Source organism: Halictus rubicundus, chromosome 5 (genome assembly GCF_050948215.1).
Source record: "Halictus rubicundus isolate RS-2024b chromosome 5, iyHalRubi1_principal, whole genome shotgun sequence".
Classification (NCBI taxonomy): Eukaryota; Metazoa; Arthropoda; class Insecta; order Hymenoptera; family Halictidae; genus Halictus; species Halictus rubicundus.
Genome location: NC_135153.1, coordinates 20,432,866 through 20,452,604, shown reverse-complemented (window position 1 = coordinate 20,452,604; position 19,739 = coordinate 20,432,866). Strand labels below are relative to the sequence as shown.

The following is a 19,739-nucleotide window of genomic DNA, read 5'->3' as shown; positions in this document are numbered from 1 at the left end:
TCTTTGTTTCTTCGGATTCGCGCCTGAATGGGTCAGCTATGGTTGCCCCACTTTCGGTATTCTCCCATACTTTAATCCTTAATTGGAAAAACTTCGTTATTGTCCCGCTCTCGTAACGTCTCGTCTCGTTCCAATTTCAGGGAAAGCAGTTCGAATCGTCGTAGTCGATTACTGCAGGCTTCTACAATTCATGAAACTATAAATTATAATTTATTCAACGAGAAACGCAATCAATGCTGTCGGTTCACAGTGGCGGACGAAACAAAGTTCAAAAGCTTGGTAGAGTAACGTTTTCGAGATGAGTAAACGTTTTTATTCTCGAAAGAAGAAATTTGTGGTGTCTGCTGTCTATTTTTTTTTTTTTTTGGAGTCGATGGCGTTGGCAAATGAGTGACCGGTATGACGTGTGAGTCAACGCATTAATCAGTGTCAGTCACTTATTTCCCCCTCTGAATTTCGCGTTTCGCAAAAACCGCATTTTCGAGACTCGTCGCGACGCTTGCCGCGGCGGGTGCATATCGGCGCACTCTGATCGCGCGACCGTTTCGCATAAATCTGCGCGCGGTGCTCGCCGGAAAAAGTTGGAAAAACACTCTCCGAAGAACGCTGCCCACTGAAAGCTGGGTTCTTAAGCCGCCTCCCTCTCTGCCGTCCACTTTTTCCCGTTTCGTCCCGAGGCCGCATATTTTTGCCGTGTCCGACGAGCTCGGTCGTGCACACCGGGTGCACCGGAACGTCGAAGGGATGTCATGTAACCGATTATGCGACCAAGTGGAGGTTCCCATTTTCTACTGAAAATAAAAACGGCTGTGGTAGTGCATTCTGAAGATGTACAGGATAATTTTAGGGGGACCCATAAGTAATCGATTGTACAAGAAAATTATACTTTTTAGAATATTTTGAACACAGGCTGCTTCACCGACAACTGTAGAAGAATACGTGTTTCAACGATCGGTACTAAAGGCAAAACAAATTCTTTGCAAATAATTGATTATTTATAATTACTTATGAAAATTAAATGTTTCGCGGGACAATCTTGTGCCAATTTCTCACTTCGAGGTCGACTCAAGGCCAACTCGAGGTCTTGAAATCGCCTACAAAACTCTGCAGTCGGACATGCATAGTGCCATTCGAAGAACTCAGGGCGACGACTTTTCATTGAAATTAAACACTTTCGCATTTCTAACGGTGGAATTTCTAGACGTTCAAGTCAATTTCTAGATGTTTTTCGGGAGATTGTTTTGTCAGACTACCGGGGGCTCCTTAAAAATAAATCGTGGGCGACTAAATTATGGACCACCCGGTACATGCCGTGACTGGAACGACGATCGAGTTCCGCGCGATCTTTCAGCGACGCCCGCAACCCCTGTCGCTGGGAGGCTGCCGATTGTTAGGATCTGAATGGAGAAAAATTGGTCGGCATTCGCTGGCTAGTCCGGTTCAGTCCGGTCCCGGTACAGGTCCGGTTTGGTTCGGCCCGGCCCGGCCCGACCTAGTCGCGCCGGGTAGGAAGCCGGCGAAAAAAAGAGTCCATTGTCGGCCAGCACGTGTAATTCATAGTGCGGCTTCCCGTTCCCGTTCCCGTGCCCGTGCACGGGTCCGCTCGTAAATACCATTTTTATTTCTCCGTTATTCCCAGCTTCGGGCTCGGTGCTCGATACACGTGTCCGACCAACTCACCCGTGCGCTGATTCACTTCCGGTTACGTTTTTTTTTCCGCGCGAACCGAACAACGTTACCTTCGAAGTGCCGAACGGCCCGCTAAATAAATTTACGGAGCAGATAATACGTTATCCCGCGAAAGAATTGGTTGGTCATGATCAGACGCGTCGCACGATCCCTATTCAACAGCACGCGTCACCGACCAATTTTCAAACGCGAGTTTCTCGGAAACGATGCGTCATCCGACAAAACGTTACACGTTTTGTTTTACTTATTCTTGAAAATCGAATCACCCCAGCTTGTACCAACCGTCCCGAAATTTTCTAAAAGAAAATGTTCAAATCGTGCTGGTAGACTTCCGGTAAGCAGGGGATTCAGTACATGTTCAAAGATTTTCCTGTGATTTCGATCTGCCGGTAATAGTTGCAGCAATTTCGCCGCGAAATTTTTAGCAATCTACCCTGCAACCCCCACGTTGCACACAATGATTGCCTCCCTTTCCCGCGTTTCAAACAAAAGCTCACGGCGGCACAGTTTCGAAAATGACGAATGACTTAGGCTCGAGGCGGAAGATGTTTTTGGGCTTCCTAAAATAGGCAGAGAGACAGCATGAAAAATATGTTGCAGTCAGTGATAATTATGCAGAAAAATATTATATAGAATGTTAATTATCGGCTTCTTGGAACTCTTTACGTGCTACAAATCGATAAAGATTCTGGCCACAATTATCGGGTGGATGATACTATTCTTTGATCCACTGCCGAACGTAGAAAAGTGGTAGTGGGGATAGTTGCGGGACAATTAGAAGCTAGATATTTGGGACAATTATCGAGTAGAGACAGTATATCGCGAGACCGTGTCCGTGAGATCGCGACCGTGTTTCTAATGTGAATCAACCTTAACAGGGCAGTCCTTTCAGTACGATTAAATGCTAGCCCCCGGTATGTCGGTATCCGGAATAAACGCGGCCGGCGCGGCGTGACTAATCTATAATCGGTTTTTAATTCGGACAGCATGAATTTTTCCGGGCGAGCAACGCGGCAAATTTATTCGAACGTTCGAAGGGGATTACACTCTCCGGAACAACCGATTCAACCGGTTCGAATACAATTCTCCCGTTTTTACGATCCCGGGCTTTATATCATTTTTTTTCACTTATGTGCCAGTGATAAAACGCACGAATTTCGGTCCGATAGCCGACTCCGTTTATTCAGCGACGATAAACGCACGGGTGAGTGGACCTAATAATTTCGAAAACCAGCCGACATCATTTCCATCATGCCGGCGGTCTCAAAATTAAGATATTCCGTTCGCAATAACAACCGGTCGAAATAACTCGTTATTTATTCGTTTGATTAAATACGGTTTTATGCGAAACGTATACCCCATTTCAGCGTCTAAAAAATATGCGAAAATTAATTTCGAGTAATTGTTCAGAATTCTGCAATTATTGCTATGGGTGAAATATTAAACTATGTCAGTAGCGAGTACAGGTTGCTTGGTAACGTCAGTTTGAAATATACTAAATAATTTCTTTCGAGATTTTCATGTAAAAGCAGACTTCCAAGCTCTTTGACATGATCAATCCGAATCCCATTAAGCCCTTAGCTTTGTAGCTGGATTTTCAATACTCGTCAAACAAAGAGTACATGGAGCTGCTGTAAAGTATGTGTAATTAAATTATAATGAGACCGTGCCGGGCTTCTTTGAAAAATCAATAATTTTGTTAGCCGAACCCAAATCGACTCATGGTAATTATGTTCCCCGCATTATACTCATCGCGACACAAAAAATTCTCATAACGACTATAGTCGTCTAGAACGTTCGTCTTGAAATGAAGAAAAAATTGAATATCAAATATCGTGCGCATCTCTTACACGTATATCGAGGCGCTACTGTATTCTGCACGTTCCCCTAAGCAGTTCCAAGCTGTTCGCCTGTTCACCTTGAAATTACTTCGCCGCAATTCCCCCGAGTGTTGCCCCGGCTGTTCATGTAAATCACTTGTTTTCCTGGCGGCGACAATTTTTCCCATTTGTCGGCGCGTTCATTCGGCCCGGTGTCACGCAATCCTGTTACGTCTCATTTTCATAGCACTCGTAACCGGCTGAAATGAAATCGCACGGACGTACCCGCGTAATTGAAAGTCTTGCGTCCGCTAATTTCTGCGAAACAAGGGTTAATCGTTCGTTTCCCCTATCAAATCTTCAGCCCCCGATGCGCAGGAACGCCCGAGAGTTCGATGACCCCGTGACCCCGAAAATTCGCGTGAAACGCGGGATTTTTAATATCATCTTCCGCTCGGAGCGAAATAATTGAAGCACCGAGCGCAGACGCGGGCGAAATTTACTATCCTTTTCATTCTCCGCGATTAGAATCATATTTCCGGCGAACATAAGAATTCGGAGCTCCGCGCCACATTAGAGCAGTCGGAATTAGGCAACCCCCTCTAGGAAAATTAAGTCAATATAAAACTATAAATTAAGAAAAAGAACAGTTTATTAGAAATCCTTGCATTCTACGTTTATAAGTAAATTTATGCATTCATGAGGACAATGTGAAATTTAACCCTTTGCACTCGAAGCTATTTTAACTCCGAAACCAAACATTTCTTCCGACCTAGACATATTTCCCTTTTATTTTATTTTTCATGATGTACTCATACAACACTGAAATGCTTAGTAATTTATTAAACACAAACAAATTTAATAATGTAAAAAATATTTTGAATAGTGGGGCGCCTTACAGTCGCCATTCGAGTGCTAAGGGTTAACAGAAAATTTTAAATTACCGAAGGAAGAATGTAAAATGTTTATTCGGCTCGTGCGAACAATCTTCTGTATAGAGGTCCGCTATATTATCATTTTTCTGTAAAAGCACACGTATTCATTCAGTAAATGAAAACATTCAGGCAAAGTGTTTTGACCGGAAGTTCTAAATCTGTCGAACGGACAGCATTCAAACTAACAGTGATCGTACGTAAACGGAGCGGTTTATTAGTCATAAAAGATGTGAATATTTCGCGCTTTAAAAAATACTTAGCTTGCCGAGTAAAAGTCGCTACCTAAATCCCCCCGCCTATAAACAATTCACCGCTCGTTCGGTCGCGCTAAAACCGCATCGTTCTACTTTCGCGCCGATAAAACCGGGGAAAAACGAAATAGTTTGTTCGCGAAATTCGGGCCGGAAACTCCGAGTAATTATGACGAAACCGGCGAAAGTCCGACCGACAATTGCACGGTTTTATACAAAACTGTTCAAACGATTTATCGCCGCGAATCTCCCCTATTGCCGCCCTACAATATTTTTCTTCAAATTTGCGGAACGAGACCCAAAAAAGCTGGACATGTGTTTCACCGTATTTTCAATTTCGCTAAACGATCGCGAAGCGCATGAACACTCGAGAGACACAGAGAAAGAGAGAGAGAGAGAGAGAGAGAGAGAGAGAGAGAGAGAGAGAGAGATCGTTCCATTCTGGAGGAAACATTTATTCTGTCGAATTTATCAGCGATCACGATGCAAAGAGATACTCGTTGCAACGCGAGAGCAAAACAGATCCAGATAGAATCATTCGGTCGAAATAAATCTACAAAAGTTCCAGTCACGATAAAAAACCAGCTCGATCCAGGGAAAAGCCATTCACAGAGGAAAAAACATTGGTCCCGCCGTGGAAAAAATGCCAGCTCGTACCATACAATTGTTACAGGAAATAATTTGCCCGATCAGATTTACCGGTACTTTCTGCCATAAGTATTCCCGCGATCGCTAATTTGATCTAGAACAAAAATTCACCCGGGACCACGGAAAATGACAGAGGGGTTTAATTATAAATCAAAATTTCGTAGCACATTTTAATATTCAAGGGGTTGTCTAACCCTTTCGTTCGGAGACAGTTATGCAGAAGTCAACGATTTGCTGGGCGAATGAAACGTAAAATTCTTTTCTGTGTTAATCATCGGATTATTAGCGAAATTATTTAATAGTGTATTAGATTAATATATAGATTTGTGCTTAAGATTCGGTTGTTGTTTACAGGGCGATAGGGTGACCTTCGACTCGAGGTCATTCGTCGGAGGTCAACTGCGATGGAAAATATTTTACTTTGAGGAACTGTATCTGCAACTGAGTGAATTTACAACCCAATTGTGTGCGGTTAATTATAAAGAAGTTCACGTCGGAATTTTAATAGTAGTGTTTCTAGGAAATTATTATCATTTAAATATCTATTTAAGTACCTATTTCTTCGAGAATATACTCTATGGATACGCATACATTTCCGGAGGACAGTGTGCATTTAACGCGACGGATAACGATCGACGTCGATGCAGCAGTCGATCTCGACGTTACTTTGCAACGGGAGTGGCCCGTGAACTTGCATATTTATGCGTCGGGACGGCGACTTTCGAACCGCCGCGAGCAATGGCCGTCCCGACCCGAATCACTCGTCGTAAATTTATGAGCTCCTTGGGAAACGAGGAGTTAGTATCGGCGAGAATCGTCTGACGTCGAAAACTAAGACGCGCGGGATCGATAACGCGGCCGACACCCGATCGATTCGACGCACGGTTAATTTTTTGGCCAATTTGCTGGCCGAGCGGGCTGCATTGGATTTTCTCCGGGTTCGCATCGGAAGAACATTTCGAAGTTGCTCGATCACGAGAGGGAGCGTGGTCCGAGCCACGTCGATCGATACACGATAAAGGGATCGCTGTTAGTCCGCTTAATGACCACCATTCTGACGGACTGTTGCCTCCCCTGCCTCGTTGCACTCATATATCTTCCGCGTTTCGCATTCTTCTACAACAGTTTCGTTACTGCAACTTTAATAAACATCATACTTCGAAATTCACGGACGCTCGAAATTCCACGAATTTTAGGTCGAGTATTCTTGGCGTCCTCCAACAGGAGAAATAGAATCCTTGAGATTACAAGTAAAAGTAACGAAACGAAGAAAAGTACACGAAACTTAAAATTTGTAGAACAGCAAGATTTTTAAAGCTAAATATCTTATTTCCCATTAATTAACAATAAAAAGAAGAGCTAACATTCTATTTGCTTTCTATTTCCTGCAATCGATGCAGACGATTTTTATTTTGCAGGAAAATCCTCATTGATAACGTATGGTGGAAGATGTATAATTGGATGTGGTTGGATATTTTGTAAAATGTTAAAATTAATCCATTGAAATCCATTGAAAATGCGGATTAATCATTTTATTTTACCAGCACCGTTTCCGTGTAGTGATAATTCAATTGGTGCGCCTCTTTTGTTCACAGCATTTTCGTAGAACGCATTGCAACTTTTTAAATGCAAGTACACGCGCATCGTTAGACTACAGATTTTATGAATTTATACACTCGACGAAAAATGTGATCATTACTTCAATCGAAGCTAGAAATTATACCTGTCCTGTCAAAAGTCTTCCCATCGTTCAAAATGGCGTCTTTCAAAGCAGGAAGCACCATAACACTTCAAGAGCCTATCGATTCCTTTCTATAGCTGACTCCGATCTGCACTCGAGGAACTCCTGACGACGACTGGCAGTGTTTCAGTGGCAGCGTACCCCCACTGCCACATGTGTGTACACCGGTTGTCAATGACAACGCGGGTGTCCACTTTCGCACGAAAAATCAAACCAGAGGTGAACCGAGAAGTCTGACAATCATTTTCTGCGACATTGTAACCCTTCTATAAAGCGTGTTTCCTTGAATTTGAAATTTTACGACGAATTGCGCGCCTGCACTACAATAGACGCGTCCATCGATTATTAACGGCGATTACACTGTCACGCGGCGGAAGTCGCGGAATATCGAAAATTACAGGTTGCGGTTTTAGAGGTAGTAAAGAATTTTAGCGACAGAGAGGGGAGAAAAGGGTTACGCTGTTCTTCGCGTGTCAGTTGTGTCTCATCCACGGCCTGCGAATGGAACTCTTCGAGCAGAACTATTTCAAGATCTACCGGCTACATTTGATGTTGGTTGGTCTGTGGCCTTACCAAAGACAAATAATTGCTATAGTGACAAGAATTTGTATACACATTCTATTTACACACAACTGGATCGCGGTGGTAAGATTTACAAAGAGGTTCAATTATTCATAAGATAAAAGTTCGTAAAATAGAAAATCGAAATTCAGTAGTCTACAAATATAGTGTTCGTACCATTTTTAAACAAAAAATTTGGAGAAGGAACTAATGAGCAATTGCACGGGGATATGTAAGTTCGAAAAGTCGAATGTCTTAAAGTTACGACAATGAAACCAAATCTACAAGGAATCTGCAAAGCCATTGAAGAACTTTATCCTTTGTTATAGAAACTGCTTATTACTTTTTGAATTTTGTTCAAAACAGTTTGGTCTAATACTATTGGGTTGTCCGGAAAATTCGTTCCGTTTTTCTGTAGGTGGCATTAGGATATTTCGGAATATGTCAGAATGATTGAAAACAAATGGTATGTGTACATAGTCTAGAAGGTGATATTTCCGGCATTTTTAGGAAAAAATTTGATTAGGATACATGGATACATTAGGATTGGGCTCTTAAATATGGAAGGAAACAGAGTGCATTATAGGCATTTCATGCTTTTTTCTTCCAAAAGTTGTTGGAGCTTGGTTGAGATGTGCTACCCCATTCACCCTATTAATCAGACACTATATCATAAGATACTCATCTCTTTAGGTCAATACAAAATTTCCATAATGACAAAAACTTTAACTCTTTGGTCCATATGAAAAATCATATTTAAGAGTTTATCGCCGAAAACGCAAGTTGCATGAAAGATGGAGAAAGATTATGGAACAAAATTTCGAAATTTAAATGTACTGCGTTTGAGTTTCCCCTAAAAATCGGCACGAAGTTTACGGACAACCCAATACATACTATAAAAATAATATCACCAAACTTTCGCCTCATAATCATGTACGTGATTCACGTCCATACTTCACGTTTCATAGATTGACCTATTGAAACACATGTTATAATTATGTATAGTGAAGAATATGTTCCATAATTTGCGTTGAACAGCTATGCTTCATGATTAAATCACGGAATGATATATACATTATTATGGAGAACGTGCCTTTTTTTCTGACGCACATTTCAATCTTCGTATGGTATACTATTGGTTGTTTCAAAATGGAAATAGTAAGTGTATTTCACTACTTAAGCTTAATACACATCAGATTGTTGTACGGTAAATCTGAAAGACGTGTAGCATGTATATTCATATCCTTTTTCTCGTTATGGTATGTGTTCGGAAATGAAAATTTCGAATTCTTCCGGATATATTGATGTTACAGTTGTCTTTCGTTATAAGACGATGGCTCGGGCAGCTTTCGACGTATTACGGATGAGGGTACCTATTCGGCTTGGCGTGTTACGATATCCCTCGTTGGAAAATGATCGAATGTGACATAAAAACTGGGGATGAGATCTTCTAGATCTCACATTACATAGATAAAACATCGTCGGCTTATAGCGGAAGAAAACTGTAGTAGAAATTCGTGATTCCTTATTGAAGTTAATGTTTCGATACGAGTAATTTTATTATATCAGTTGAAGGAAATGCTGGACAGTATGCAATATCATTGGCACTGCGCGACGATAAACAAAGAATTCCATATACTCGAAGCTTGCATGAAGGATGGATGGAAACGGTCATTATACATATTAGGTAATGGTTTAACTTAGCCTCTTACGACCTTCGTCCAAGCTAGAGTCAGTGTAAAATAACTTTAAAATAACTTCTTCTGAATGTGACCAAACGGCATGAGCCTTTTCTGAGATATTAGAGGGATTAATTTACTACCTGATGTATACATAGTTTAAAAAAAACATTGCTATTTTGGTTGGGACAACTAATGCACTGGTGCGTTGGACACTGGCTTTGCATGATACAATTTTCATATGATCTTTTAGATAACGGTACATAAAGTAGGGCATATGGGAGTAGGATTTACAGTAAATTAATAAATACATCAGTGAATCAACAAACATGTGTGGTTCCAGTGTTCGAATATCTAGTGTTTACTATCTACACTGTCACATACGTTACGTTGGGGTTTCTGGAAAATTTGATATCGTTGAATACTACTATTTCTCACGAAAGATTGTATTTGACTCGTGATGAAACTTTCTCGCCATTTGTACTTGATATGTTTATCTGCAACTTCATCGCGTGTATGGTAGTTCTTACGTTGTCGTCACTGTTCAGTATGCTCTCTAGTCATGCTTGCGGTTTATTCTCAATTTTTGGGTGAGTATTTAGGTTAGAAACTGTTTGTTATACAGGGTGATTCCTATAAAGTGAACTTTGGGTATTATTTACAATGGGAGGTGGTACGAAATCTTCGTTCGAATAAAAGATGCTCCGAGACAGAGAGGAAATAATTTGCTATAAGCAAATTTGCCGCGTGGGTGATTTCAGAATCTATACAGGGAGTTTGCGGTAAATTGGAACAATTGATGACAGTAATTCATTACCAATTGAAACGGAAGTAAAATTCAAAGAATTCCCCTGTGGAAGAACATCTTTCCTTTGATCGATTTTTTCATCTCTCCTGTCATGTTTGAGACAATTCTATCAATCACTTTATGAGAAACATTCTGTTTATACCATATGTACATGACACGAATACCAGTCTTGTAGCCATCGCTTGGAACATGTGTTTCACGATATTTCGGAGAAACGTATCAAACATAATGGAGTTCAAATTAATTTGACACGCATCATCGAACAACACGACCAGATTATACAGTGAGTATATTTTCTGAACAGTATGTTAGTATATTATTCTTCATACAAAATTCCATATCATTTTCTAAATGGCTGTTCTAGGTACGTCAACGCTCTAAATGCCTATTATGCCGGTTCTTTAACTTGTCTGGCGATTCTCGTCATTTTGATGCTCAGTAGTGCATTGGTCAACGTGAGTTTATATCTAAAATACTTTGCGTCACTATCTTCCTTACTCACGTTTATTCTAGTCTTAAAATCTGGGATTTCAATAGATGAGGATTAGTCAAATATACAGCTGATAGTTTTTTCCTATTTTGTATTTGAGCAAAATTGGTCAGAGATTTTTCTATGCATGCTCCGCACATTTGACTGACCCTCGAACATACATCTAGCACAATTGTACGTAAATTGTTCATTTAAATGACTTTCGACTTCGCATTCTGACGTCACAGATTAAACTTTGCAATCCGTCTTTTTATTTAGATCCGCGTTAATATCAACAACGAGACAAGCTTCAACGGAATCGCTCTGCCTGTAGCGTTCTTTTTTGAACCGTTGATTATTTTGTTCTTTATTTGTATTATGGGGCAGGAGCTTATTGACGTCAGTTCTAATGTTTTCCGACAGATGTGAGTAATAATAAAATTTCCCTATATTATTAAATGAAACAAAAAGAGGCACTTTTCAAATTTTCGAAAATGATCTTTGAAAAATAATATGTACCGACAATATCATCAATTATTATATTTCAAGTAATGCGCTAATTTATCCTGTCGTGATGAAAGTAGAATTTGAGGAGGAATTCCATAAAAATCAGAAAAATTATTAAATAGATCGTGCAGACATTTTGGTTGACTTAATATCGTTTTGAATGTGAAACTCGTTAATTAAGAATTTCCGCCGTATCATATCATCAACTATAATGGGAATAACCCAGGTACTGCGGGAAATGGTATGATGCATCGATCTCAAACCAGAAGACATTGCTGCTAATTATGTGTAAATGCATGCGGCCAGCCTCAGTAGCATACTCCACACTTGTCAACTCATCGTTGGAGACGTACGCCTCGGTAAGACTGGCATGGGAGGATCTCGACTGTGTGCATCACCCACTATTTTTGAGGTTGTATCGTTTCAGGTTTTGAAGGCATCTATGTCCTACTTTACGGTGCTCTATTCGCTACAATGATCAGTAGTACTTGCAGCGGACTGACGAACCTCTTAGATTTGTTGGAACTCAATTTTTGCACGTGTTAAATGTTGTATCACATGGTAAGCCTTAAAGTGGACTCACCCTTAATACGAAGGGTTGGATAAGGAAACTGGATGAGGAAAGAAAAAAAAATCAGAAAAATCCAAAGATATCTTCTTGATTAAATTGAATTTTCATTTTCTGTTCTATTAATTTTTAACGGAAGTTACATTGAATAGACATATGAATATATATGATTTAATTTTATCTTTGGATTTTAATTTAAAAACTTATAAATAGTGAGAATAAGAATAGTTTTTATTGAAAATTTGTTTTAGGTCCATTTGTATTAATCGCGCTCGATTACTTGTTGGACTATATTTGAATAAATTACTCGCGTCTGCTACATTTGACAAGTTGTTAAGCAGAAATAAATTGACATGAATATATCATAACGATAGCGTTCGTGTGTTATAAACTCCTCCGAGAAACGAAAGGATCTACGAGGAAATGGTAAACCTCAAGTTGACTATTATTTATTTAACAAATAAGGACTGGGTTGGGAATCTCTCAACGACGTATTCGCTCACAGAAAGATCTAATTTTAATCCATTTCATTACACAAAAATTTGTTAATTAAGGCTCCACCTATTCTATAGGAAATATTGTTTATCAATCTATTACTATCGGCGCGTCGCGTGCAACGCGATACGATACACACATAAAGGAGTTGGCCTTTCCGCGGACTAATATCCTGCAGCTAATTAAAATTTATACGGGCCGTGAAGGAACGGGCCGTGCATAAAACGTCAGTAATTATTGCATTGTAAGGTTGTATCGCAATAATTTCGCGGGGAATCGACCGAACACGAGTCCCTGGTAAACGACGCGCGTGAAAAGCGATCTTGTGACGGAAAGAGTCGGCGGAAATTCGATATCGCGATTATGTATTTCGGATCCCGGAATTATCAACCGTGTTGACGAATTAATTAATCATTTCGGCGCAATGCCCGCAGGATACCTGCCAAGTAGTTTGCCAGTAGTTTTTCTTTTATCGCGCGGAGGAACGTAGAGTGCCGACAGATAAAGCCGAGCGCGATAAAAACGTGATAGATACGTGTTCGAGTGATGGCTGCACGGGTGAACATGATTGTTCACGTGCGACTGCACGGTAAATCATATCATATCTCATTCTCCTTATTGTACCGAATTCACTGTCGATTTGATAGCGGCATTCTAGACGCGGCAATTAGACGGCTCTATTTTTCCCGTCTACGCTTCGAACAATCTGAAAATTCCGGGACAAAACACGTTGACTCGATTTTCTTCTTACCCGCTTCCGCGGCTTCCTTTTGCCCGAAAACGAGGGAGGAAGGGACGGGGGATCCTTAAGGGATGGGACGCGTGTGAAAACCGGTCCCTCCGTTTCTGTTTACCGCGAGAGCAAGACCAGATATTCCCCGGGATCGAAACAATTATGGCGCGTAGCAGCCACTTCGAAGTTTGAAGATAATATTCCTGAAATTTACCAGTTTCTTTCCGCAACGCCGGCCGAAAATGGCTTATCTTAACATCAATCGATGCTAGAAATCATACCTCTCCTGGCGAAAGTCTTCCCATCGTTCAAAATGACGTCGCTCAAAGCAGGAAGCACCATAACAATTCAAGAGCCGATCGATTCCTTTCCATAGCTGACTCCGATCTGCACTCGAGGAACTCCTGACGACGACTGGCAGTGTTTCAGTGGCAGCGTACCCCCACTGCCACATGTGTGTACACCGGTTGTCAATGACAACGCGAGTGTCCACTTTCGCACGAAAAATCAAACCAGAGGTGAACCGAGAAGTCTGACAATCATTTTCTGCGACATTGTAACCCTTCTATAAAGCGTGTTTCCTTGAATTTGAAATTTTACGACGAATTGCGCGCCTGCACTACAATAGACGCGTCCATCGATTATTAACGGCGATTACACTGTCACGCGGCGGAAGTCGCGGAATATCGAAAATTACAGGTTGCGGTTTTAGAGGTACAAAAGAATTTTAGCGACAGAGAGGGGACGAAAGGGTTACGCTGTTCTTCGCGTGTCAGTTGTGTCTCATCCACGGCCTGCGAATGGAACTCTTCGAGCAGAACTATTTCAAGATCTACCGGCTACATTTGATGTTGGTTGGCCTGTGGCCCTACCAAAGACAAATAATTGCTATAGTGACAAGAATTTGTATAATCATCCCATTGATACGCAACTACATCGGGGAGGTAAGATTTACAAAGAGGTTCAATTTTTGATAAGATAAAGGTTCGAAAAATAGAAAATCAAACGTAGTGTTCGTACCATTTTTAAACAAAAAATTTGGAGAAGCAACTAATGAGTAATTGCACGGGGGTACGTAAGCTTGAAAAAGTCGAATGTCTGAAATTTACGACAATGAACCTAAATCTGCAAAGAATCTGCAAAGCCGTTCAAGAACTTTATCCTTGTTATACAAACTGATCATTAATTTTTTAATTTTGTTCCAAACAGTTTTGTCTAATACTATCGGGTTGTCCGGAAAGTTCGTGCCGTTTTTCTGTAGGTGGCATTAGGATATTTCGGAATATGTCAGAATGATTGAAAACAAATGGTATGTGTACATAGTCTAGAAGGTGATATTTCCGGCATTTTTAGGAAAAAATTTGATTAGGATACATGGATACATTAGGATTGGGCTCTTAAATATGGAAGGAAACAGAGTGCATTATAGGCATTTCATGCTTTTTTCTTCCAAAAGTTGTTGGAGCTTGGTTGAGATGTGCTACCCCATTCACCCTATTAATCAGACACTATATCATAAGATACTCATCTCTTTAGGTCAATACAAAATTTCCATAATGACAAAAACTTTAACTCTTTGGTCCATATAAAAAATCATATTTAAGAGTTTATCGCCGAAAACGCAAGTTGCATGAAAGATGGAGAAAGATTATGGAACAAAATTTCGAAATTTAAATGTACTGCGTTTGAGTTTCCCTTAAAAATCGGCACGAACTTTACAGACAACCCAATACATACTATAGAAATAATATCACCAAACGTTCGCGTCATAATCATGTACGTGATTCACGTCCATACTTCACGTTCCATAGATTGACGTATTGAAGCACATGTTATAATTATGTATAGTGACGACTGTGTGTTGAACAGCTATGCTTCATGATTAAATCACGGAATGATATATACGTTATTATGGAGAACGTGCCTTTTTTTCTGACGCACATTTCAATCTTCTTATGGTATACTATTGGTTGTATCCAAATGGAAATGGTAAGTTTATTTCACTACTTAAACTTAATAAACGTCAGATTGTTGTACGGTAAATCTGAAAGACGTGTAGCATGTATATTCATGCCCTTTTTCTCGTTATGGTATATGTTCGGAAATGAAAATTTCGAATTATTCCGGATACATTGATGTTACAGTTGTCTTTCGTTATAAGACGATGGCTCGGGGCGAGCTCTTGCGAGTTCTTGCGTGGGCCGAGAGTTATGGGTCCCATGAAGTCGTTGGCCGTGTTACGATATCCCTCGTTGGAAAAGGATCGAATATGACATAAAATAATCGGGGGATGATATTTTCTAGTTGCGAAGAAAACATCGTCGGCTTATAGCGAAAGAAAACTGTAGTAGGAATTCGAGATTTCTTATGGATCTTTAAGTTTCGATACGAGTAATTTTATTATATCAGTTGAAGGAAATGCTGGACAGAATGCAATACGATTGGAAGTGCGCGACGATTAACAAAGAAGTCCATATACTCGAAGCTTCTATGAAAGATGGATGGAAACGGTCATTGTACTTTTTAGGTAATGGCGTAATTTAGCCTCTTACGACCTTCGTTCAAGTTAGAGTCAGTGTAAAATAACTTTAAAATAACTTTTTCTGAATGTGACCAAACGGCATGAGCCTTTTCTTAGATGTTAGAAGGATTAATTCACTACCTGATGTATAAATAGTTTAAAAAAACTGGGTTCGCATGATACAATTTTCAGATGTCCTTTTACGTAACGGTAGATAAAGTAGGGGATAAGGGAATAAGATTAATAGTAAATTAATAAATTCATCAGTGGATCAACAAACGTGTGTGGTTCCAGTGTCAGGATATCTACTATTGAGTATCCCCGTTTTCACATACATTACGTTGGGGATTCTGGAAAATGTGATATTGATGAATACTACTATTTCCGTGCAGCAGACTCATCAAAGATTTTATTTTGATCGTGACGAAAAATTCTCGCCAATTGTATTCGATATGTTTATCTGCTCCATCATCGCTTATATGGTAGTTCTTACGTTCTCGTCACTGTTTAGTATGCTCTGTAGTCATGCCTGCGGTTTGTTCTCAATTTTTGGGTGAGTGTTTAGGTTAGAAACTGTTTGTTATACAGGGTGATTCCTATAAAGTGAACGTTGGGTATTATTTACAAAGGGAGGTGGTACGAAATCTTCGTTCGAATAAAAGATGCTTCGATTCAGAGACGAAATAATTGCTATATGCAAATTTTCCGCCTGGGTGATTTAGGAATCTGTACTGGATGCTTGCGGTAAATAGGAACAATTGATTACAGTAATTCATTACTAATTGATTTGGAAGTAAAATCCAAAGAATTCCCCTGAGGAAGAACATTTTTCCTTCGATCGATTTTTTCATCTCTGCTGTCATGTTTGAGACAATTTTATCAATCACTTTATGAGAAACATTCTGTTTATACCATATGTACATGACACGAATACCAGTCTTGTAGCCATCGCTTGGAACATGTGTTTCACGATATTTCGGAGAAACGTATCAAACATAACGGAGTTCAAATTAATTTGACACGCATCATCGAACAACACGACCAGATTATACAGTGAGTATATTTTCTGAACAGTATGTTAGTATATTATTCTTCATACAAAATTCCATATCATTTTCTAAATGGCTGTTCTAGGTACGTCAACGCTCTAAATGCCTATTATGCCGGTTCTTTAACTTGTCTGGCGATTCTGGTCATTTTGATGCTCAGTAGTCTATTGGCTAACGTAAGTTTGTATCTAAAATACTTTGCGTCACTATTTTCCTTACCCAGAATTATTCTAGTCTTAAAATCTGAGATTTCAGTAGACGAGGATCAGTCAAATATAAAGCTGATATTTTTTTCCAATTTTCTATTCGATCAAAATTGGTTAGTGATTTTTCTATGCATGCTCCGCACATTTGACTGGCCCTCGAACATACATCTACCGTACATGTAGGTATATTCTTCATATCAATGACTTTCGAGTTCGTGTTCTGACATTTCAGATTAAACTTTGTAATCCGTGTCTTTATTTAGATCCTCGCTAATATCGAAAACTACGAAAGCTTCTACGGAATTGTTGTGTCTGTAATATTCTTTTTTGCAACGATGTTTATTGTGTTCTTTATAAATCTTACGGGGCAGGAGCTTATTGACGTCAGTTCTAATGTTTTCCGACAGATGTGAGTAATAACAACATTTCCCTATATTGTTAAATTAAACACAAAGAGGCACTTTGCAAATTTTCGATAATGATCTTTGAGAAATAATATGTACCGACAATATCATCAATTATTATATTTCAAGTAATGCGCTAATTTATCCTGTAATTTATACTGAGGAATTCCATAAAAATCAGAAAAATTATTAAATAGATCCTGCAGACATTTTGGTTGACTTAATATCGTTTTGAATGTGAAACACGTTAATTAGGAATTTCCCCCGTATCATACCATCAACTATAATGGGTATATCGCAGGTACTGCGGGAAATGGTATGATGCATCGATCTCGAACCAGAAGACATTGCTGCTAATTATGTGTAAATGCATGCGGCCAGCCTCAGTAGCATACTCCACACTTGTCAACTCATCGTTCGAGACGTACGCCTCGGTAAGGCTGGCATGGGAGGATCTCGACTGTGTGCATCACTCACTATTTTTGAGGTTGTATCGTTTCAGGTTTTGAAGGCATCTATGTCCTACTTTACGGTGCTCTATTCGCTACAATGATCAGTAATACTTGCAGCGGACTGACGAACCTCTTAGATTTGTTGGAACTCAATTTTTGCACGTGTTAAATGTTGTATCACATGGTAAGCCTTAAAGTGGACTCACCCTTAATACGAAGGGTTGGATAAGGAAACTGGATGAGGAAAGAAAAAAAATCAGAAAAATCCAAATATATCATGATTGTACACGTGCGACTGCACGGTAAATCATATCTCATTGTCCTTATTGTACCGAATTCACTGTCGTCGACAAAGGACATTTGATCAAACACGCAGACCAAGAATCGTAACAATTATTCTCGCGATAAACATGGAAAATATTCAAATCTTATGGAAATAATTGCCGCATATGACATGTTAACAGAAATACGTTTCTGTTTTCTTTCTCAGTGTAAACAATAAGAAAAATTGAAAACGATGCGAGTGCTCGCGCTACTGCTAGCCAGCGTTTGCAAATAATAAATATTACAAAAAGCAAAAGAAGGAAGAAAAATTAATACAGTCTCTACTCGACACATGTTCCAAACAGCCTAGCCTAGTCTAGCCTTTTCTACGTTGGGCAGTGGATCAAAAAACAGTATCTCCTACCCGATGATTGTCCCTGGCTAGACCCATGTTTTGGACAATTGTCGTGTAGACGATACGGTGAATATTCGTTTTACTATCCCGAGGAATCGAAAAGTAGGAGTTCATAATTATTCGCAGCGCTGTCGTTGTACGGTGTCTCAAGCAGCACCTATCAAAAAGACACATAAATTCTCGCACCCCTGGAAATTAGTCCTCGCGCGTGGCACCACCCACCCCCGAGCTTCAATCTCGCAGTCGGCAGGGGTCCCCGTTTATCAAGCGGTCAATTGAAGTCAATTGAATATTTTCATCCGCGGATGCTGTTCGCGAATGCGGGGCTAAGAATATCGCGAGACTCGAGCCGGCCGCGAGGATGTTCGAGGAGGTCCAATCGGCCGGAAGCGCTAGATTATGCAGAGTGCCCGTCATGCATAACTCGCTCGGCGGGCTACTTTTAATTTCCATAAAACCATTTGCCTCGCTCGTAAAGCCCGCAACCCGTTCCGCGCGACCGGGAGAAGGATCCACGGGCAGCGGGGATGAAAATTCAAATTTCCCCCTCCCCCTCCCCCATCGGCCCGCGATTATCGCGTTATTAATGTTTTTCGTCGGAAACCTGTGTTTTAATTCACCGGCAGGAAACTTGGAAACAATCCCGTCCCGGATAACGGGGTAATCAAGGGAATTAACACTCGGGAAAAATGAAAATGGTGTAAAAGTGAATCGAGCCAACCCTCTGGGCCGGGGGTAGGGGCGGACGAACTCGTTCGATCAACAATGAGAGCCATCAATCTTTGCCGCGGGGATCGCCATCTACCCTTTAAGAGACCCGGTACTTTCACTCCCTTTATCTCGAGGCGAAGGTAATCTTTTAACGCGCGCCATGGAAAAAAACTTTTTGTTCCGGAACTTCCCCCGGTTACCCCCCACCCACGCTCGAGAAATCTTTCTTCGGGGAGCCAACGACCATGAAACCTGCCGGCAAATTCCTTCCCCGAAGCCTTTCAGGGCCGGCTTTTATGCTCCAGATCTCGATAGCAGGGGGTTGCTGGTAAAGGAGCGAGCAGCTGTATCAGTTTTTAATCAAAGTCGCGAGGCTCTTTTTTTTCCACAGATCCCCGGTGAACTGGCCCCGGAGGATCCGTGAAGGGGATTGCGGTAACGAGTGTTTTACGAAGGGTAATTGCGGCCGCGCGGACGGGGGTTGGTTTTTCGACTCCAACCCTTTCTTCGGGTCCGCGAGTTCTGGAGGATCGTGAGGCGTTCAACGGTTCTATTCTTGCCTTCTGCTGCCTGGAATATTTTTTTTTTTTTGGAGCTCGTCCCTTTTGGGCTCGGCGTTCACTCGATTGATTTAGCATGAATTCAGCAGGCTGAACGGATCGGTGTTTACGGTAAAAATCGCGGGACCGATGGATGGAGTGGCCGGGGAGCACGGCAGAAACCTAAATCTCGATACGGAGTCGGTTACGGTCGACCGCCGGACCCGGAAACGCTCTTTGGGTATCGACAAAATCGTTAGTCCCGCCGTGATCC

The 19,739-nt window shown here is 40.8% G+C and overlaps 3 protein-coding genes across 5 annotated transcripts in view; 2 read left to right on the top strand and 1 right to left on the bottom strand.

Moving 5' to 3' along the window:
- Nucleotides 1-12,495, top strand: part of LOC143354539 (odorant receptor 10-like) — a 67,431-nt gene extending 54,936 nt beyond the window's left edge. Inside the window, exons 6-7 of one of the 3 annotated variants that reach the window (XM_076788716.1) lie at nt 11,536-11,669; nt 11,928-12,495. In XM_076788716.1, the coding sequence (XP_076644831.1) occupies nt 11,536-11,586 (51 nt within the window). In that variant the 3' untranslated portion in view covers nt 11,587-11,669; nt 11,928-12,495. Of the gene's footprint in view, nt 1-11,535; nt 11,789-11,927 lie in introns of those variants that run through there. The other 2 variants (XM_076788714.1, XM_076788715.1) reach the window with 2 other exon arrangements.
- Nlg-4 (neuroligin 4) overlaps nt 1-19,739 on the bottom strand; it is a 363,569-nt gene that overhangs the window by 191,555 nt on the left and 152,275 nt on the right. The gene's annotated exons all lie outside the window — the stretch shown is intronic.
- LOC143354541 (odorant receptor 49a-like) lies at nt 16,979-17,649 on the top strand. Its single transcript, XM_076788719.1, has 3 exons — nt 16,979-17,089; nt 17,386-17,518; nt 17,587-17,649. The coding sequence occupies exons 1-3, from the start codon at nt 17,016-17,018 to the stop codon at nt 17,635-17,637; spliced, it is 258 nt and encodes an 85-aa protein (XP_076644834.1). The 5' UTR covers nt 16,979-17,015; the 3' UTR covers nt 17,638-17,649.

Coding starts and splice junctions, on each gene's coding strand:
- LOC143354541 (XM_076788719.1), top strand. CDS start 17,016: ATGTTTATTGTGTTCTTTATAAATCTTACGGGGCAGGAGCTTATTGAC. Junction 17,090..17,385: donor TCTAATGTTTTCCGACAGAT/GTGAGTAATAAC, acceptor GGTATATCGCAG/GTACTGCGGGAAATGGTATG. Junction 17,519..17,586: donor CGTTCGAGACGTACGCCTCG/GTAAGGCTGGCA, acceptor GTATCGTTTCAG/GTTTTGAAGGCATCTATGTC.